Genomic DNA, 18,524 nt, shown 5'->3' with positions numbered 1-18,524 from the left:
TTCATCCAGAAAACATCTCACAAATTAGACATTCTGGAGGAAATTGTTTTTATGCTTTAAGAGTGATACAAATAACATAAAATAATACTTACAATAAAGGAAACACATAAAAGAAATCAGACTAATCAATATTTTAGTGTCTTTCAGTCACTAGGCTCACTTCAGGCTCTGACTTACCTTCATTCGGCTTTTGATACTTTCCAACTAGCACCCTTTAATCACAGACTTGATTTAAATGCAGAAAAGAATTATTGTATAAGTATAATTATGGTTTTCTCCACACTGACCATCCTGCAATTAAAACTTTAAATGGCATCAGCCTTATTCCTGCTGAGTCCAACAAAAACATGGAGCTTTGTATTAGTTCAGTCAGGCCGTGAAGTCGGTGCCAGCCCACATCAGTCAGTGGCTCAGCTGACACCTTTCTACACATCTCACTGGCAAATCTGAATTAGGGTGTGCTATTTAGCTTGTTTCTTGAACATGGTTACGGTGTATCTGCGAGCCACTTTGCAACCCACACTTCCATTTCCTCCTTTCATGGCTGTATCTGCCTGAATCAGTGTTCTGCACTGGCTCTCGCTGTGGCTTCCCATGCCAAATATGAATCACTGCAGACACACATAGCAATCTTTTGTCTATAGCGGCCCTGGCTAAAGCAGGAATTTAGCTCAAGAGCTACAACAGCAGACTTTCATTTGAGATTTATATCCAACATCTGGCTGAGAAAGTTAAAAATTAAACTTCTTGGATTGAATAAAAGGATGTCTGTCTTCTCCAACCTTTTAAGGTATTGTTAAGTCAGCCGTCATGTCTCTCCTCAACTATGAAGATATTCTGTATGGTCATGCAGCCTAAACAAGACTCCAGCACCCAACCCCTCCATGCCATAGTCCAATTTATAAAGATCTGCTGTTTATCATGAAAGCTGTCATTTAAGCCTTCCAGTAAACCAGTAAATATACATTTACTGTTGTGAAACAGGACTCCATCATTCCTTTAGAGAGTTTAAAACTATTATGGAATCCTGTGATCTTTGTAATAATGTATTGTTTATACTGTTTTTCTTTTCAGGTATAAGTAGGGTGACTATATCCCAACAAACTAAATGTGGGGCAAGCACTGTGTTTGTGTGAGACAAGATGGGACACGTCGACACTCCTAAGAGATATGAAATAAAAATTCAGAATGTGTGAATTTTATTTCACAGTTATTTCCTCTGCTCTTCTGCCTGGTAGCAGGCTTCTTTTTAGCTTTCAGTTTGGAGGTATCCATAAATTGGCATACCTTTTTTATTTTAACAATATCTGCTCATTTTAGCAGTTTTTTTTTATCCAAATATGACCCATATACCGTGTCACTACACACTGCATTTTCCTCCTATGCAAAATTTAAAAGTGACTCAAGCAAGAAAAGGAGAAAAAAAACTCTCAGCATATGTCATTACTTTTTCATTTGTGTGAGCTTTCATTATATTCAGCAATAACAATATGTTTTATTCAGCTCTGCAGAGGTTTTGACTTTTTGGTCCCTTTAACTTTCCCTGATGATGAGTACGCCATTAGACAGGCTGACCTTCTTCTGACTTGAATAAAAAGCCTTTCTTTCATATGCAGTGAGTAAAAGCCAGGCGTGAGGAATGTGCGTGTCCTGCAGAATCAGTCGAAAATGTGCAACATTGACTCAAAATGTGGGACAGATAGAAAAAGACTCAATGTTGCACAGTCTCTCACAAAGAGGGATATTTGATCAGCCTAGGTACAAGTTGTCTCAATGAGATCGTCTGATCAAATGAAATTTGAACTAATATAAAGGCAAAGTATTCAATTAAAATGTCTTCATATTGAACAGCTAAGTTTTTTTTAATGGAAAATAATAATTTTAAATTCATACAAAGGCTTTTTCATTTAGAAACCACTCGTTATTTCTAAATGCTCCAAACACTGATATGAAATAGTTCGCATTTCACAGTAGAAGTGTTTTTATGGTTACAAACACCCTTTTGTTTTGTTGCACAACCTGTTAAACCACGTATCTGTTTCTCTCTTTTAGGAGGCGGATTTTGACGAGCTCATAAACTGTAAATCCCAGCATGCCTTTGCACAACCTAACATGATAACTGAATATACCTGAAACGTCCTACCTGTGCGTCATCGCGACGTTACGCAAGTCGATTGTGTTTTTGTAGGCTACAATTAAAGTAAGTGTTAACAGCTGAAAAGTAAAGAGAAATTAGGTCTATAATGTAGTAAGTGGAGTTTTTTAATTACGTCACGCCTATTTTGTTTTTCATGAACAGGTGAAATACACAGAGTAACAGCAGCACTTCAGCACGTCGCTTCGCAGGAAGTCCAAAGGATTTCCATCTGGGTTGCGGGCAGCAGGGGGCGGAGGTAGTGTTTTTCTTTTTTTGGATGAGTTGGGGTCTTTGCCAAGGCGGCAGGACAGAGTTTGAACTGCTGCGGCGGAAAGCGGCCTAGCAGATTTGCGGTTTCTCTCTTTTTGTTTTTTAACGCCCAGGACAGGCGCTGAAACCTGACGCTAACTGGGGGGAAAGCGCTTGTGGCTGTGCGTAAAATCAGTTTTGTCTCGAAAGTTTGAAATAACTCTTGGAAGTTTGAAGAAGGTTGTTTTGGCAATGGCCTGGACTTTTTTCTTTGCCGAGGTAACTCCTCTTTTCGCTCTGCCGGTTTAGTTTTGGAGTAGAGGCAGAGCCCGAACTCGGAATATGCAGCTTGTAGAAAGAAAGTCGGACTGATCCCAGGTTGGATTGCCCTGCTTTTGTTTTCTCTCTGGCCGGGCTCGTGGAGGAGATGCGCGCTCAGGATGGGACTGTGCCTCGGTACCGAAGTTACAGAAGAGCAGAAGAAGGCGAGGATACACAGCGCCAAGATAGACAGAGAACTTTACGAATCTGCCAAGCGGGAGATGAACGTGGTTAAAATACTCATTCTTGGTGAGACTGACAGCTTTAAATGAACCCAGCTGTTGATGATTTTAGTTTAAAATAACTCAGATATTCCATGTAAACTTTAATTTTTGAAGCACAAATCCTACTTTGACACCACACTTTGATTTTATAGATAACTTTTACAAATAAAGCCCGATCACAGTTGAACACACAGTAAAACAAGTTTTAAAACACTTTTTTAACCATCTCACGTTCTCCTACAGGTGCAGCAGAGAGCGGCAAAAGCACTTTGGTGAAACAGATGAAAATCATCCACAGTAATGGCTTCACCAAGCAAGAGCTGTGCACCTTCAAGGTGAGAAACACTCTCACGCTCACCCTGCCTGTGTTTTTATCAGTTTATTAGCATATAGTGCTTCCACTAAGCTCTTGTAGAGAATCTAAACAAATGCATGACTTCAAAAGATCAGTATCACGTGTGGGGTTAGAGCACGGGTGTCATCTATAAGGCCCGAGGACCAGAACCTGGAACGGCAAAAACTCAAATCCGGCCCACTGGACAGTTTTGCAAACATGATAGAGGGCATAAAATGTAAGTTTTACAGCTTTTCCTGCTGATAAAGACCTCTCCAGTGATTCATACCACAGCACAGACGTTAAGTAAAAGAGAAATGATTAAATGGCAGAAAAGTTCCCTTTTTTCACTTTCTACTATAGAAATCTTGGTTAAAAAAATTTCATCAATCATAAAAAACTTTGCTTATACACACAGGCCACTGTGTGCAGTGAGCTACCAAAAACGTTTCTGTAATTTTATGCATTTATCATCTAGAAAAAATGAGATGTACTTTCATATTATTTAATTAATTAATTAAAAAAGCCATTGCTCTTCCTTATTCTATATTAAAATATCTCAGGAATTAAGTATGTAGTTAAACATCTTTGCAATGACAAAAGGGGGAGTTTCATTCGTCCAGCTCACTTAAGATGAAAGTGGTCTGTATGTGGCCCTCAATGTAAAATGAGTTTTTCATCCCTGATTTGGAGTCTAGTTTCCTTTCAGGTAATAACATGACTTCGACAAAGAGCTGAGATTATGCTGCAGACACAGGAATGCATTTCAGTTTTTTTTTTTTTTTAATGATTAGAGAAGAGATAGAGATGAGATGGAAAATGAAAGCAAAGCCTGGTTTTCCTGCAGGGGGGGAGATATCTCATGATACCCAGGATCAGGCACAAGTTGGTATGCAGTGATTTGGCTCACATCTGCTCTTCCTTCTGTTTGTGTGAGAGTGACTGAAAGCCAAATTCCTCTGTTGTACTAGAGGTTGGGATGGGGAGGGGAGAATGGAAACGGTTCAACACACACACACAGTTTTTTCTCCCATTAGCTTGTTTTTAACGAGGGCTTATCCTCTTTGACCTCTTCTCTTATTGTTTTTCCTGATTTTTACTTTGCTGTACTTTGCCCTTCTCATTCTCTTGCTTCTCCTTGCTGTGTTTAATGATGTGATGACAGGAAGGGTCTTCATCATGCTTCAGTTACCTGTTCTGTCTCCCAGCAATAACAGTCCTGTCAGTGGAAAAGTCTGACAGTCAAACCTCTTTTTAGATTGTGAAACAGACCACGAAGCTGAAAAGAAAGTTAGGAGGCTGGAGTTTTTCTTGAACCAGTGCTGACTATAGTATTCATTTAAAATAAGTTAACCGGATGTCTGGATAGAAGTGTGTGTGTGTGTGTGTGTGTGTGTGCGCGCATGTGTTGGAGAGGGGAGGGGCGTCCCCTTGATTTGCAATAACTTCGGGAGCAGTTAATTGGCCAGGATCAGCTACTGTCCACTAATGCTTTATGGCCACAGACTGTATATAAAAGATGGACATGGCTAGGGTTTTTGGGGGGGTTTTTTTGGGCTCAGAAGTGACCGTGTCTTAGCTATAGAGAAATGTGTCTTCATGCTAGCTTGTAAACTTGCTTTGTAATGCTGTAAAGTTGGGGATTTTTAATGTGGGAGTCTTTGTTTTGGGAATTTACCTCAAGTGGCCACTTGAGGAAATGCAGTTTTTTGGGTTTTTAAAATTTTACTTTTATCAAAACACAGAAAGGAGAAGAGAGTCAAGAAACTGAGTGTGAGTCTGCAGAGGTACTGTCTGCCTGACAGGGCTTTGTATGTTCACACAGACAGAATACCAACAGTACAGTTGGTTTAATGTAGGTATACATTAATGAGGCTAATCCATATACTATGCTTCATTCAATTTTTTTTATTTTTGGCAGGTACAATCCTCCATACATCATTTTTTGTTTCATAAATACATATTTGATTTCAGCGTTACTTTGCATACATGCTTCAACACATTTTGAGTTCCAGTTGCACCTCTCTTTTGTCATTGCCGGTGTCAGTTGGGTTTGGTTTTGTTCTCAGGTGACGCCCTTATTTTAAAGTGGAAAAATGACACCAACCCACAATCCTGCTCTTCCGCCCCCCTCCCTTCCCCTGTCGTCCCAGCCTCCCACAGCAAACAAAAACACGCCCTCTTCTCTCTCACACACATGCACAAAAATACACAGATGAGCTCATCGCTCTTTCACCTATTGTTTCACATGTGTTTGTGTTTATCTCTGACACATTGCCCTCTATTTGGAATAAGAGTCCGTGCTTCCATCAGTACAGTAGTAAACACCTCAACCCTGCCTTGACCTGAACAGATTATCCCTGCTCCACTTTGTTTTTTCTCTGATGAAATATCATCTGAAGCAAAAGCCAGAAAGGCATTAAGAAAACATTCCTACATTTCTCTGCGTGGCTCTTAGGTTTGGGTTGTGTTAGGACCATGACAGGACAGCCTGTTTAGAAGTAATAAGTGGAGGAAAGGTAGGACGTGGGCTCCTCTTTGTTTCATCCCTCTTTTATTTGCAGCCCAAGGCCGTGGTGTGGTTTTTACTTTGGACATGCCGACGGGCAGACATTTTTTCCTTTTGTTCCCTTCCAGTGCACACAGCTCTGTTTTTCTGTGTGTGTGTGTGTGTGTGGGTGCACTGTTGATGTAGTAGTTTTTATCAACTGAATTCGTATTTTTGAGCCTGTAATCTCGTCTGTTGACTCAGGTGTTTCACTAAGAACCTTTGTCAAGGACAAGTTGCTGGAGAAATGCAATAAATCTTTGAGCTTTTTCCTCAAATGTGACTACAAAGCCTGCAAGCAGACTCATGCTACACTCTTATACTTAGTTACTCATTGTTAAAAGAAAAGTTGGTAGTTAATGATTAAATATCAGGCCGCTGCCAGTTAAGTCACATTCTTTGTCGTGGCTTGCTCTGACACGAGACATGTGCTAATGGCTGTTAATTTTCTGTGCTCAGTGAGCTGATCCAAACGCCGAGCTGGACCAGGACAATAGTTCAGTGTAACTGGACGGATTTAGCGATTATGTTGTTGTAATGGGACTCATAATGTCTTTGCTGACGCACAGTGCAACACAAAGTTTCCGTAATACTTTGAACTGCTGAATCTAGCTGGAAACAGAGGTTCAAAAGGTGTAACAGGCTCTGTGGATTTCTATCTGGTGGACTTCCTTTCAAAAGGACACACAGACACACACACTGGTAAAAACAAGGTGTCACTTTACTCCTTGAGAGGTGAGGTAAAGCTGATAATGAGTTCAGATTACCATACAGTGACTCCTGTAGGCTGCAGGGTATGTGCTCTGTACTGATTGGTCAAATGCTCTGAAATGGTTAACAGTTATCACTTGAAAAGACAATGAGATATAGTGATATCTGCACACAAAGCACAGATGTCTCCAAAGGTGTTCATCACCATTGCTGGTGAAGCATCTCTGTATATTGGCATGATCAAAGAGAGATGCAGATAATGCATGAAAACAAGTTACCAGAGGCAAATCTGCAGATGCCTGCAAAATGGTGAAATTTGCTTTTAGGAGGAAGCCACCGCCTGGATTTAACCAAGCAAATGGGGATGAGCCTTGAACTGTATAAAAACTTTAGTCACTGGTATGTTTAAGTTGGTGACAGGTTATTTAACCCAAACTGGTGCAGTGAGTGGCTTCTCATTTCCTAAACTAAAGACAATATGTAGGAAGATGAAAAAAGAGCTTCTCTCTTTCAGAAGGGTTAAATAATTGGCATCAAGCAAAGAACTGTGGAAGTGACTCAAAATTCTTTATTGGGTTAACATCTGTCCCTCCATCCATCCATCCATCCATGTATGTCATGGGGCAGCAGTCTGAGCAGAGAACACTCAACATTTGTGAAAAGCTACTTTTACCCTTTTGAAAAATGTCATTTATGGTCTGTTTGGCCTGTGAACATTGATGGGTTTTCACCTACAAAATCCCTCCTTAGCTTTTCTTCCAAAATCCCAACTGCATGTTATTAGTCTTGGATAATCTATGTGCTCATCGAATGCTGATTGGTTGACGAGTGGAGCAAGAAATGGAACTAAATGGGAGAAGTGTGAAAAAAGAATCATCAAAGATAAACAACACAGCATGAAAAGCAGAAGCGGCGAATACTTTTGTTTTTTAAACACCTGGTTTCACTTCAGCTTGCTGATGGACCAACAGCAGCACAGGCACGAGTAGCCCACATAATACAGTATCACATAATTTCTACACTGCCTCTGTCAACAACAAATACTCTCCGCAGATAGACGGGCGGTCCGTGGGTGCCTTAGCGCTACCTGTGCTCAAGCATAAAGCAACCAAAATAGTGACTTCATGGAGCACGAGAGGTTGTTTTCACACATGGATTGGTCACCACAGAGCCCAGACCCCACTGAGAATCTTTGGGTTGGAAAAGACTTTACACAGTGGACTGACTCCCATCATCAATACAAGAGTCTCAGTGAAAAAATTGTGCAACTTTGGGTGGAACTAAATGCTGTCACATTGCACAAGTTCACTTAAAGGATGCCACAGTGAGCATCCTGCTACTCTTCTTCTCCTCTGTAAGTGCTAAACTAGAATAAGCTGAGTCAGGGAGGACGAACTGGGAAACAATTGATAAAGACAACAAAGGTGGAGAGGGGGAAGTGAGGAAGCACAACTGAATCACTACCCTGAGACGAGCTGTAAAGATAGAAGCATGAACTGTGACGCCTCTATAGTAAATGCTTCCATTGTCTTTATGAAGCTTTGATCACTTTAATTCAACTTGAAATATGAGAGTTCACCTTCCTCACTAAGCTGCATGTGTGTGTACTCCTGAACTTCTAAAAATATATCGATTGTGTTGCATTTTCTTGCTTTTCAAACTAAGAGCACTGATTTTTGGAGTCCTGCATTATTTGCATTCATGTTTACTTGCTAGCGGCTCTTTTTCTCTGCATCTGCTTATTTCAGTTCATTCATTTAGCTCCAGCTTCTTCAAAGTGAGTGTCAGTCGGTGCAGATCAGTCACAGGTGTTTGATTTGGTTTGTTAGGCTGGTGCAGAGAGAGAGTGTGTAGGTGCTGCTGACTGAACCGAGAAGTATTTCAAACTCAGATCTGAATAAACATTTTTCAAATTTTTTTGTGAAAGTCCACAAAACATAAAAGCATAATTCGCACAAACATAACTGTATTTCTTGTATCTTTATGACCACATGTGTTGTGCAACTGTTTTTATTCTGAAAGCGTCTACACACCCACACACATGCTTTCACTTACGCTACCTGGTTAAACCCAATCCTTGCTGGAGTCACTTGTGAGGTCAGATGCGAGAGTAAAGGCATGTTATCGATGAACAGATTCAATCTGTTTTTGCTGTTTTTAAATCTAAACAATTTAAATAATTTAAAACAAAATGAAACTTTGTCTGTCTTTTAACCAGTGACCCTGGTAAAAAATCTGGTGAAAATCATCAAATACAAGTATAAGCAATATGTCTGAGAGCTTTTTAAAGCCAATTATCTGCCAGACTTGTGACTTCCATTTGTTTTTGTGGCCTTGATCCGTTACTTTGATGAAGCCCACAATGCTGAAACAATAACCTGTTTGTTCTCATGGGAAAGTAAACTAGTGTAACTGAGATTTGTGAACTATTTCCCTGAAGTTTCATATTAGTGCTACATTTTACCTTTGAGCTACTCCATCTCCGAGAACCTGAGAACTCTGCTTCAGCTCAGTTTCAGCCCGGAGCAAACACAAAGTCCTCATTGCTACTTTGTGTATGTTGCAAAATGCTGAAAGTGGTAAACATTGAAGATGATCTCCAGCTTCGCGACAATAAATATACCTGTGAAAAATTTGAAAATGCCAATAAAGACATCTATTGTCTAAAGGAAGACACGCAGTGCTGTGAAAATTATTTGCCCCGTCCTGATTTCTTGTTTTCTCGCATACTTGTTACATATTTAAACATTTCTCCTATTCTGACGCTGCCTACCTTTCCTAATAGCTTACAGCTTTATACCCCTCGTCACACATTGACTTCTACTGCCGATCAGTCCTCTGAATCTCCCTTCCCCTCAGCTTTTCTTTTAGCCTCTTCATGTTAGCTTCAATCATTAACATCGTCCTTTTATCAACAGTTCTGGTTGTTATCTTTAATCATTTATATTTATGTTTTAATTTTTTTTTTTTTTTTTAAACTATGTCCTTTGTTGTGTTTTAATTATCCCAGTTATTTTACTGATTGTCATGCAACACTTTGCTCAATGTTTGTTGTGCTTAAATCTACCTACACTGCTGTGAAAAATTATTGGCGTCTTTGCTGATTTCTTATGTTTTGCTAATTTGTCGTACATATAGATACTAGCGTAAATGGGCTATAAGTGGGCCCCGGACCATCACACTACTGCCACCATATTTGGCTGTTGGTGTGATTTTCTTTTTATGAAATGCTGTTAGTTTTATGTCAGATACAATAGGATCCAAATTTTCCAAAAATTTCAGCTTTTTGGGGAAATATTCATTAGTCCACAGAATATGTCCACAAAAGGTTTTGTGAACCATCAGGATGTTTTCTGTGAGATGAGACTTTGTCCTTTTTCGAGCTCTCCCATTGATGCCATTTTTGCCCTGTCACTTTCTTATTGTCGAAACATTTATCCTGACTTTAACTGAGGAAAGTCAAGCCTGCAGTTCTTTAGATCCCAGACTGACTTCTTGAGTTTCTTTAGATACATGATGTTTTTCTTTTTAAGATATTTTAGCCTACTTCACTTTATCAGACAGGTTATATTTAAGTGATTTCTTGATCCACATGTCTGGTGACAAACATTACTTTTATTTATTATTAAAAAAAAATTTTTAATGGGCACTTTTGGCTGCTCCCTTGTCACAAGTGGTTGCCACAACTGGTACCGACTGGGTTAGGAATGCTATTTGGTGTGTCTCTAGTTGGAATTGAACCGGTGACCTTTCACTTGGCAAGTGAATGCAAAGTGTGAATCTTTGCCTTTTAATAAGCATTAGTAACCTCGATATTTACCCGCACGTCCAGTTTTCAGTCTAAACTAAAGATAATCTGGCTCCTTTGTCATCTTTCCAATAGGGACACAAGGATGTTGTACCAATGGGACAACCAGTTCTTTTTCTTCCTTTTACAGATTTAACAAAGAAGCTTGGTGAGTTTTTAAGATTTCTTGTGTAACCATGCCGTATTACACGTCACTGTAACTGCCTGGTCAAAACAACCCCTCGACTCCGGTTATGGAATATCGCAGATGAAGGCTGGTTGTCTTCTTGTTGTTTGCTTGTGTGCAGCTGTTATCTGTATCTGGATAGAAACAGAAGATGTGCTGTTGTTGTCATTTGAAGATTTTATCGCTTGAAGCTTTGCAAGCGCCCTTGTACCATACGGGCCATAGAAAAAGGTCATGGTTTGGCTTAAAATAAAACAGCTGCCACTTCTTTTAAAGCTCAGTTTTCTTGGTTGCCAGGGTTACACATCTCCACTGAAGGGTCTGAATAACATACGTCCTGCAGTTTAATGTCCGTAAACGTAAACAAATGGATTTCTTTTTTTGTGAATATTTCAGATTTTGCTCTGACACAGGGTTGAATACACAGGCCACAGAAAAGTTGTTTGGCAATAACGGATAACTGAGGTTTCTCGTGTGACATCATGTGGAGTTGCTCAAGAGTTGTCTATCATATTGGAAGTGATGCAAGCGCTCGTTGCTACAGAAAAACATGTATTTCCTGACTGATTGGCAGTGGTTTCTGGAGGCTGCTGGCTCCTGCTGGGTGAAATGGTTGCATCAAAGGTGATTGCTTTGGTTACTAGCAGATTGCCACAGCTGCCTGTAGTTTTTTATGTGCAAATACTTTGTAACTACTAGCCAAGCTTGGAAATGGAGAAGAGTTGTGCTCTTTGGAATATTTGAAATATTTTGGCTGCAGGGCAGAGGCACAACTTTCACTTTGAAGTCGAACTGTCTCCATTTCTCGTTTGCGTTCACGCTTTTCACAGTTTCACTAGAGCTCGGAAAGAAGCTGGACAGTGTTTGCAGACGAGTCTTTCACTTCCACTACAGCAATATGCCAGCGACCAAAGCAATCCCATAGTGGTTTTTACCAGCTGGCAGGGGGAATAGTGGTTGCTGTGACTGACCGGTCTCTAGGCTTGTGTGACTTGAGCCTACATTGTTATCACAGTTGTCACACCTCCAAAATAGGTAACCACTTAATATCACATAGTTAGTGGTCTCGTGTCTGTAAAACCTCAGTCTCTTAAAGTGCACATGTATCCATATAGAGGGCACATATAGACACTATTTGTACACTACTCTGCCCAGTGCAGGCGTGAATTTCCACTTCGAATGACCCCCATGAGCCAATGAATCTCGAAAGACTCATAAATATTAAAATTATAGTAATTATTGGAAATATAATCAAGTTTATATAAACTCTGTTAAACCTTTTGAGCTTTGGACAAACAACAGCATGCTGTCTATTGTGCCATACAGGTTTGAAATCAGAAGTGACTGCAGATGAAGTATATATTAACATATAAACATGTGATGTTGTTTTAATTGAAATTTCTTCTTCATAAACATTTCTTTTCTGAATAATATAAGCTGTGTATAATTCAAATCAGCTGCCACTCTCGGTCTTCTCCGACATCTCTGACATGCTGACATATCTGCAGCCAACAGCTGTTGATCAGCAGGGCGTTGGGAAACTGTTTCCTATATTACGTTTGTGCACAGCATGCACGCAAAGGTCTGTGTATTAAAACACTGCTTCGCAGCACTGCCGCTGGTCGAAAAATACAACAGAAAGAAAAATGTAAATATGTGAAGTCGTTCATCTGTCTGAAACAAGTTTCCTTCTGATTGGCTTCCTCATAAAAAAAACAAGTTTTAACACAAGTGGATTGGGCTGTTGTGCTTAAAGCCAGAGTGTTGTCCCTGAGATGACCATACATAATAAGCACTCTCAGTGATATCATGCAGACTGAAGACTAGAAAAAAAAGATGTGAAACTTGAGTGTGTAGTGCAGTCTCACAGAGATTGTTTGCATACATGCTGATGTCATTATGTGGAGGTTTGAGCATCAACCGTTAGAACAGTTTCTGTAAAAGAAATAAATAAGGACTAGCATGTTTTCCTCCATTTTCACTAAGTGACCTAACAAATCTGAGCAGCTCCAGGCGGATATCTTTTTTTTTTTTTTTTTTTTCCTATATTATTTGTTGCACATCTCAAATCTCGTCCCTTTACCGGAAGCATTCTGATTTTTAGTGAAGTTCACGGTCATAAAGCAGGAAAAACTGAACACATTATTTGGTTTTTAAGACTCAAAGTGACAAAGTTATTGTGATATTAAGTTGTATATCTCTGAGTGACTTTTATTGTGAGTCAGAGGGGGACGAAACACAAAGCAACTTATTTGTGATGCAAGTCAATGCAGGGCTGTTTGCTCAGCTCTTCTGGTTAGGTGAAGCCTTGTCACCTCTCTCTCACACACACACACACACACACACACACACACACACACACACACACACACACACACACACACACACACACACACACACACAAAGAGGAGAGCAACCAGACTGTGGTAGAATTGTGATGGAATGTGAAGCTTATCTTTAGTTGGTAGCAGATAGACAGAGACAAAAACTCATATATACACACACACACACACACACACACACACACACACACACACACACACACACACACACACACACACACAACCTGAGTTAGTTCAAATCTCCAGGTGTGTAAGCATGAATACAGATTTTTGAAATTAGTTTAATTTATGTTGTTCAGGTGTATTCAGGATCTTATGCATCACATTCTTTCTATGTTAGAGGACTGGACATGCTTTGGTGGGCTAGTAGTAGTAGATTTATTTATATAGCAGACAGCACAATCACTTAATCAAGAGGATACAACCAAAACAAGTTTATAACATTCAGTAGAATCAGAGGAGAATCATCTAAATGTCCAACAGATGGGGATCCCAGCCACACTCAGATACACTGACTGGACTCAACTAAGTTCCAAGTACCAAGTCAGGAAGGACATGAGTCAGGTCTCAGAGGTCCACAAACCTGAACTGGCAAAGTATACTATCAGGGGTTAACCACTCAGGGGCAGTGTTTGCCAGGGTTGTAACATGAGGAAAACTGGGTGGTTTTCCCTGGTGGGTAGCAGCTGCTTTTTGCAAATGAAGATGTGATCAGGAGCTCTGATTGGTGAAAGTCAGTTACAATACAAGATCAGAGAAGAAGCTTCAAACAGCTCGATAGTGCCTTTTATCCTGTGGTTGAACTTGACCTCTGCTCTGTGCTCTTTGGCAGCCGGCAGTGCTCGATAACCTCCTGACCTCCATGAAATTTGTCCTCCATGGCATGGGCACCCTCCGCATCAACCTGGCTAACAACAGAAACAAGGTACTCATGTTCGACTTCTCTCACCTTCAATTTTGGTCTTTTTATTTTCTGTCGTTGTCATCCTGCTCCTGCCCTCTTAGAGTTTTGTGCTTCTTGTGTCTCTGCACGTCACCTGGATCACCATTAGAGGGCAGCATCTTAGCACTATAGCTACACAGCTTTCATTGAAGGAGAGCATAAAGTTAGGCCACTGGTGGGTGGTTTGCTTGTGAGGTTTAATTTAATTTGAACTTTACTGTCAAAGTTATCAGAGTGCATGTGTTTTCCACCTACACAGCACATCCTGCTGGGCAATGATGACCAAAGTATTTCCTCTATTAGATGTCATCAGAATGTGTGTGTGAGCATCTCTTTGTGTATGTGTTTGTGTGATTAACAAGTCTGGATGTGGAGACAGACTCATAAACTTTTCTATCATTTGGGCTTCCTTCTATCTGACCAATCGCTCCTCCCTGATCATTAATCTGAATTTCTGTCTCCCTGTTGTCTTCTGGCAGGTTCACGCCCATTCCGTGCTGTCGTGTGGGCGTTGTTTTGACGAAGACCAGGTGCTCTTTCCTTTCCTGAGCCATGCTCTGTCCTGCCTGTGGGCCGACCAGGGAGTGAGGGCCGCGGCCGCCCGGGGATACGAGTACGAGCTCAATGACTCGGCGCTGTAGTGAGTACTCCTCGAGAACAGACTCACGCTGTGCTGAAGAGATGCAGGGGACTAATTAGCTGGACTTAGCAGCTGATGCTGAGCCATCTGCTTACTGTCACTGGGAGTTAATGTCTGGAGAAAGGAAGAAAGTAAACAGTGCAGGAAGATAGACCACAGTTTGGAATCACATATACTTCCACAACTGTTGTATATCTTAAAATAAAAGCCATTAAATACATACATAAACCAGATATTATTTTAGTTTTGGATGCGTGTATGAAGGAGGAAAGGCATTTTTAAAATTATCAGTATAGGGAAAAAATTGTGATTAGACACAAAAGTGATGACACCATAGTGAAAGCAAAGAATTGAGGCTGAAGCCTGAAAATAAGAAAGTAGAGTGTGTGAAACAGAAATAAGACAGAGCGCTGACCCACCAGGAGGCCGTCCGATCTCATCCTCCGCCCCTGTGAGAGGCCTCGCTTTGGGGTTATCTACACCGACAGGACTCTTGGTTCCTACTGAGAACCACCATGCATCACCTTCTTGCAAACACACATGCACACACACACTGTGCTTCTATAGTACTTATGAGGACTCTTATTGACACAATGCATATATTACTCTTTGATCTTAATTTGTGTTTTCTTAAACACAAATTAAGATGTTTGTTGTCTGCTGTCATTTGTTGTGATTGGATTCACCAAGTTTGCTGTTGAAAACTGGATATGCAGAAACTTGAAAATGAGGACAAACTAAAGACGAACACAAAGAGTGTGCACTGACGATAAACATGATATTTAAAAATGAAAACACAGGTTGCTACAGTGGGCAGCTCGGCACCAGGTGCCCTTCCTGACGCAACCACAAATGGATTCAATTGCAATAATACCACACACAAAACATCTTATAATTGAATTTGACTGATGCCATTACTGTTGTTATGATTACTATTGTTAAGTCAAACCATGTAAAAATACTGCTGGTCTGTCGATTCAATCAAACCCCTTTCACTGATTTCCAATAAAAAGGCTTGTTAGACGTTTCAGGTGTTTCCAACTGTTAACTGTGATAAACTGGCAACAGTTGCAAATCTCTTGCCATCTGTTAACTGCTTGTACGGAGAGTCCAGCCAGAATGTCAGAAATTTAAAACAGAAATCCCTCCACAAATGGTGACGAAATTTCTGCAGGATGGCGAATTAACCGGAAAATAATATAGTTTCTCAGCAACTTCGCTTTTGCATTTGAATAAAACCAGAACGCAAACAGCTGGCGAGCAGCTGAGTCGAGTCATCGTCTGCAAAAAGATGCTTTGCAGATCACTTGCAGTGCAAAAATCTGCATTATATACAGTATTTTGAGGAATTGCAAACAGATTTTTTTTTTTTTTTTTTTAAATTGCTGGCTTTGTAAAATAACGACTAAAGCTCAAAGTGGTCCTCACAACAACAGAAGTACCAAACAGGCTCTTGCATGTTGTTTGCCCTGTGTAACTTTTTTTTTTTTTTTTTAGCAGCAGGATGTGTGTCGCTGTCCAAGAAACGAATTCAGGATGACGGGTAGAGAATGTCACAGTCAGTTCACATAGGTGGAGATGCCATCGTGTGAATGTGTGTGTAAAAAGATCACATTTTACTGAAGGCACACTCACACACACACACACACACACACACACACACGATACAGTTGATTACACTAGCTGTGTAAATAGCTAATCTGTGTTTAGAAGCTGTGCCTCAGTGTGTTATTATGGTAAACCACAGTGTGAATATTCATCGTGATCAACCGCTGCGGCCCCTGGGGCTTCAGCCTTATCGCTGCACACCCAACACACGCACTCAGCCACACCAAACACACAATGTGTTAGCCTCCACTCCCGTAAGTGATACCTGATTTTTCTTTTGATCTCAAGTTTGTTTTCAAGTTATTAATTTCCCTGCCGCTCTCTTTCTTCTTCCCCTTGTTTCTCCTGGCTCTTTAACCTTTTTGCACCCTTCCCTCTGTCTTCTTCTCCTTCCTCCTCCTTTCCCAGTTTCTTTGAGAACATGAGCCGCATCATGTCTCCTGAGTACGTGCCCACAGAGACAGACGTCCTTCGAGTACGACTGAGGACGACAGGCGTGATAGAGACCCAGTTCAAAGTCAACCACCTTATTTTCAGGTAGTCACTTTTCTTTTTTATTAAGGTGAAGGATGATTCTGCATACAAGAACCGAGTCACTCAGAGCTGCTGTTGTCAGGTCTGCTCTTGACTTCTGCAGGGAGCGCCTGTCGTACCGACTTACTTCACTTCTTTAGCTGCGACTGTCTTATCTCAGTCTACAGCCATATGATAGTCCTGAGATATAAGATGGAGATGGGCGGCTTCATTCAATACGTCAATACGACACCTATCAGTTGGCTTTATGCTCATCTACAAACACACACACACACATACGCAGAAGCATCAGTGGCTCGGTCTTATCAGTGGAGCAGCAGAGGGCAGGTATCTGAGCTCAGGAGACTGCTGTCAGATGACCATATTCATCTCTGATCAATGGGCCGTTGTCACATAATACCACCTTCTTTATCATCTTCCTATGGCTGAACTCATTTCCTGAAGCCACTGACGGTCACGACAGGGCAATAGGTACTAATGAACTTGATTTTCTCTGCAGTGTGACTAATGCAGAATAAATGTCACTAAAGGAAAAAATAGTCATTTTTATTTCAAATCGATGCAGTTTTATTAAATATTCAACGCCTTACTTAAAAGGTGCTTCATTTGATTAGTGACACATTTTTTTTAAAAATATTTATTATCAGATTTTTTGATAAATACTCTTTTACATTTGTCGTATGACTGTTACACGCTCTGCAGCCCCAACTGTCCTTCCAGTTGAAGTCCAAGAACCTTTGGTGTGTAAATAAATTGGGTAGCACCAGTTTTTGGTTGCACTCATCATGCTGTCATGGCTGTTTTTGTTTCTTAGATTATAAGTAGTGCTGTCCCCGTTAATCTCGTAAAAATGACGTTAACGCCATAACCGCATTAACGCAGCAAATCTCTATAAGGGACTTAATGCGGGTGTGGCTGGACGGCGCTAACGTGTTAACGAGCTAGCCGTGCTAACACGTTAGCACTGTGCAGCCCCATGAACACATTAACTCACTAACAGAGATTTGAGGCATTAATGCGGTTATGGTGTTAACGTCATTTTAACGAGATTAACGCTGACAGCACTAATTATAAGAAATTTAAAGTAAAACCAATATTTCCAAAAATTCTTGTGTCCGTCTGTGCTACATAAATGGGGGTTTGTCCGGGATCCTTTGGGCTAGATGGCTGTGCTGTCCTTATATTGAAGCATATCTTTTTTAGTATTTTTTTCTTTGCTGATTTAGGTCATCGTGCTTGTTGGTTATTCTGGGTGGGAATCTGCCACGTTCCTGGAACAGTACTGCAGATGGGCGTGGTTGGTTATGCTATTTTGAAAAGTGTTTGGTTATAGCCTTGTGTGAACATGGCTGTGTTCATCTACATTACTGTTTATTGGTGACTTTTGAATAATGATGCAGTTCTTTTGTAGTGTGACTTTTAGAGTTGCGGCCCACTTTTGTTGAATAACTTGTAAATGTGGTTAACTGGAAAAAAAGTAACTTTGTGTTCCTTTGCCACACTGTGGGTGTGGGTGTGACTCTTTATTTGCAGATGGACACTTGCATTTATCTTGCTGAATTTTATGGCTGTGGAAACTTGTAGTCATATCAGACCACTTGTTTTGTGGGGACAAGTGATCACTTCTTGTTGGGATTATTTGTTACTGTTTTTGGTTGATGTTTTGTTGTAACTTAAATAAGACTTGTAGTCTGTAGCTGTTCTCCTGGTGAAACCTTTATGAGCAGAGGTGTTACATCAGGCTATAACCCAGACTGTCCTTATACAGGTAGCACAAGAGACTTTGGGTGTTGACTGGGTTTAATTGCTAATTATTTAAAGATGATGAGGTGTGGATAAAGGAATTCCCGAGGTTGGCTTGGAAGTGACGCCATTTTTTTGCTAATCCTTACTTCCCTAGCTGTTGTTTTCAGCTTAGATTTTTTTTTTTAAGTAATTTAAAGAAAAAACAGAGCAAAA

At 40.4% G+C, this 18,524-nt stretch overlaps 1 protein-coding gene across 2 annotated transcripts in view; it reads left to right on the top strand.

Annotated features, from left to right (window-relative positions):
• Window positions 1-2,147: 2,147 nt before the first annotated feature.
• The window catches only part of gnav1 (guanine nucleotide binding protein (G protein) alpha v1), a 35,216-nt gene continuing 18,839 nt past the window's right edge, over window positions 2,148-18,524 (top strand). The window contains exons 1-6 of one of the 2 annotated variants that reach the window (XM_004539016.4): window positions 2,148-2,200; window positions 2,300-2,956; window positions 3,175-3,266; window positions 13,673-13,765; window positions 14,263-14,423; window positions 16,440-16,568. In XM_004539016.4, coding sequence (XP_004539073.1) covers window positions 2,827-2,956; window positions 3,175-3,266; window positions 13,673-13,765; window positions 14,263-14,423; window positions 16,440-16,568 — 605 coding nt within the window. In that variant the 5' untranslated portion in view covers window positions 2,148-2,200; window positions 2,300-2,826. Of the gene's footprint in view, window positions 2,957-3,174; window positions 3,267-13,672; window positions 13,766-14,262; window positions 14,424-16,439; window positions 16,569-18,524 lie in introns of both variants that reach the window. The other variant, XM_076885136.1, reaches the window with a different exon arrangement.

The sequence above is a fragment of the Maylandia zebra genome, linkage group LG6 (genome assembly GCF_041146795.1).
Source record: "Maylandia zebra isolate NMK-2024a linkage group LG6, Mzebra_GT3a, whole genome shotgun sequence".
NCBI lineage: Eukaryota > Metazoa > Chordata > Actinopteri > Cichliformes > Cichlidae > Maylandia > Maylandia zebra.
The sequence above is the reverse complement of the archived record's forward strand: the minus strand, read 5'-3'. Positions and strand labels throughout refer to the sequence as shown.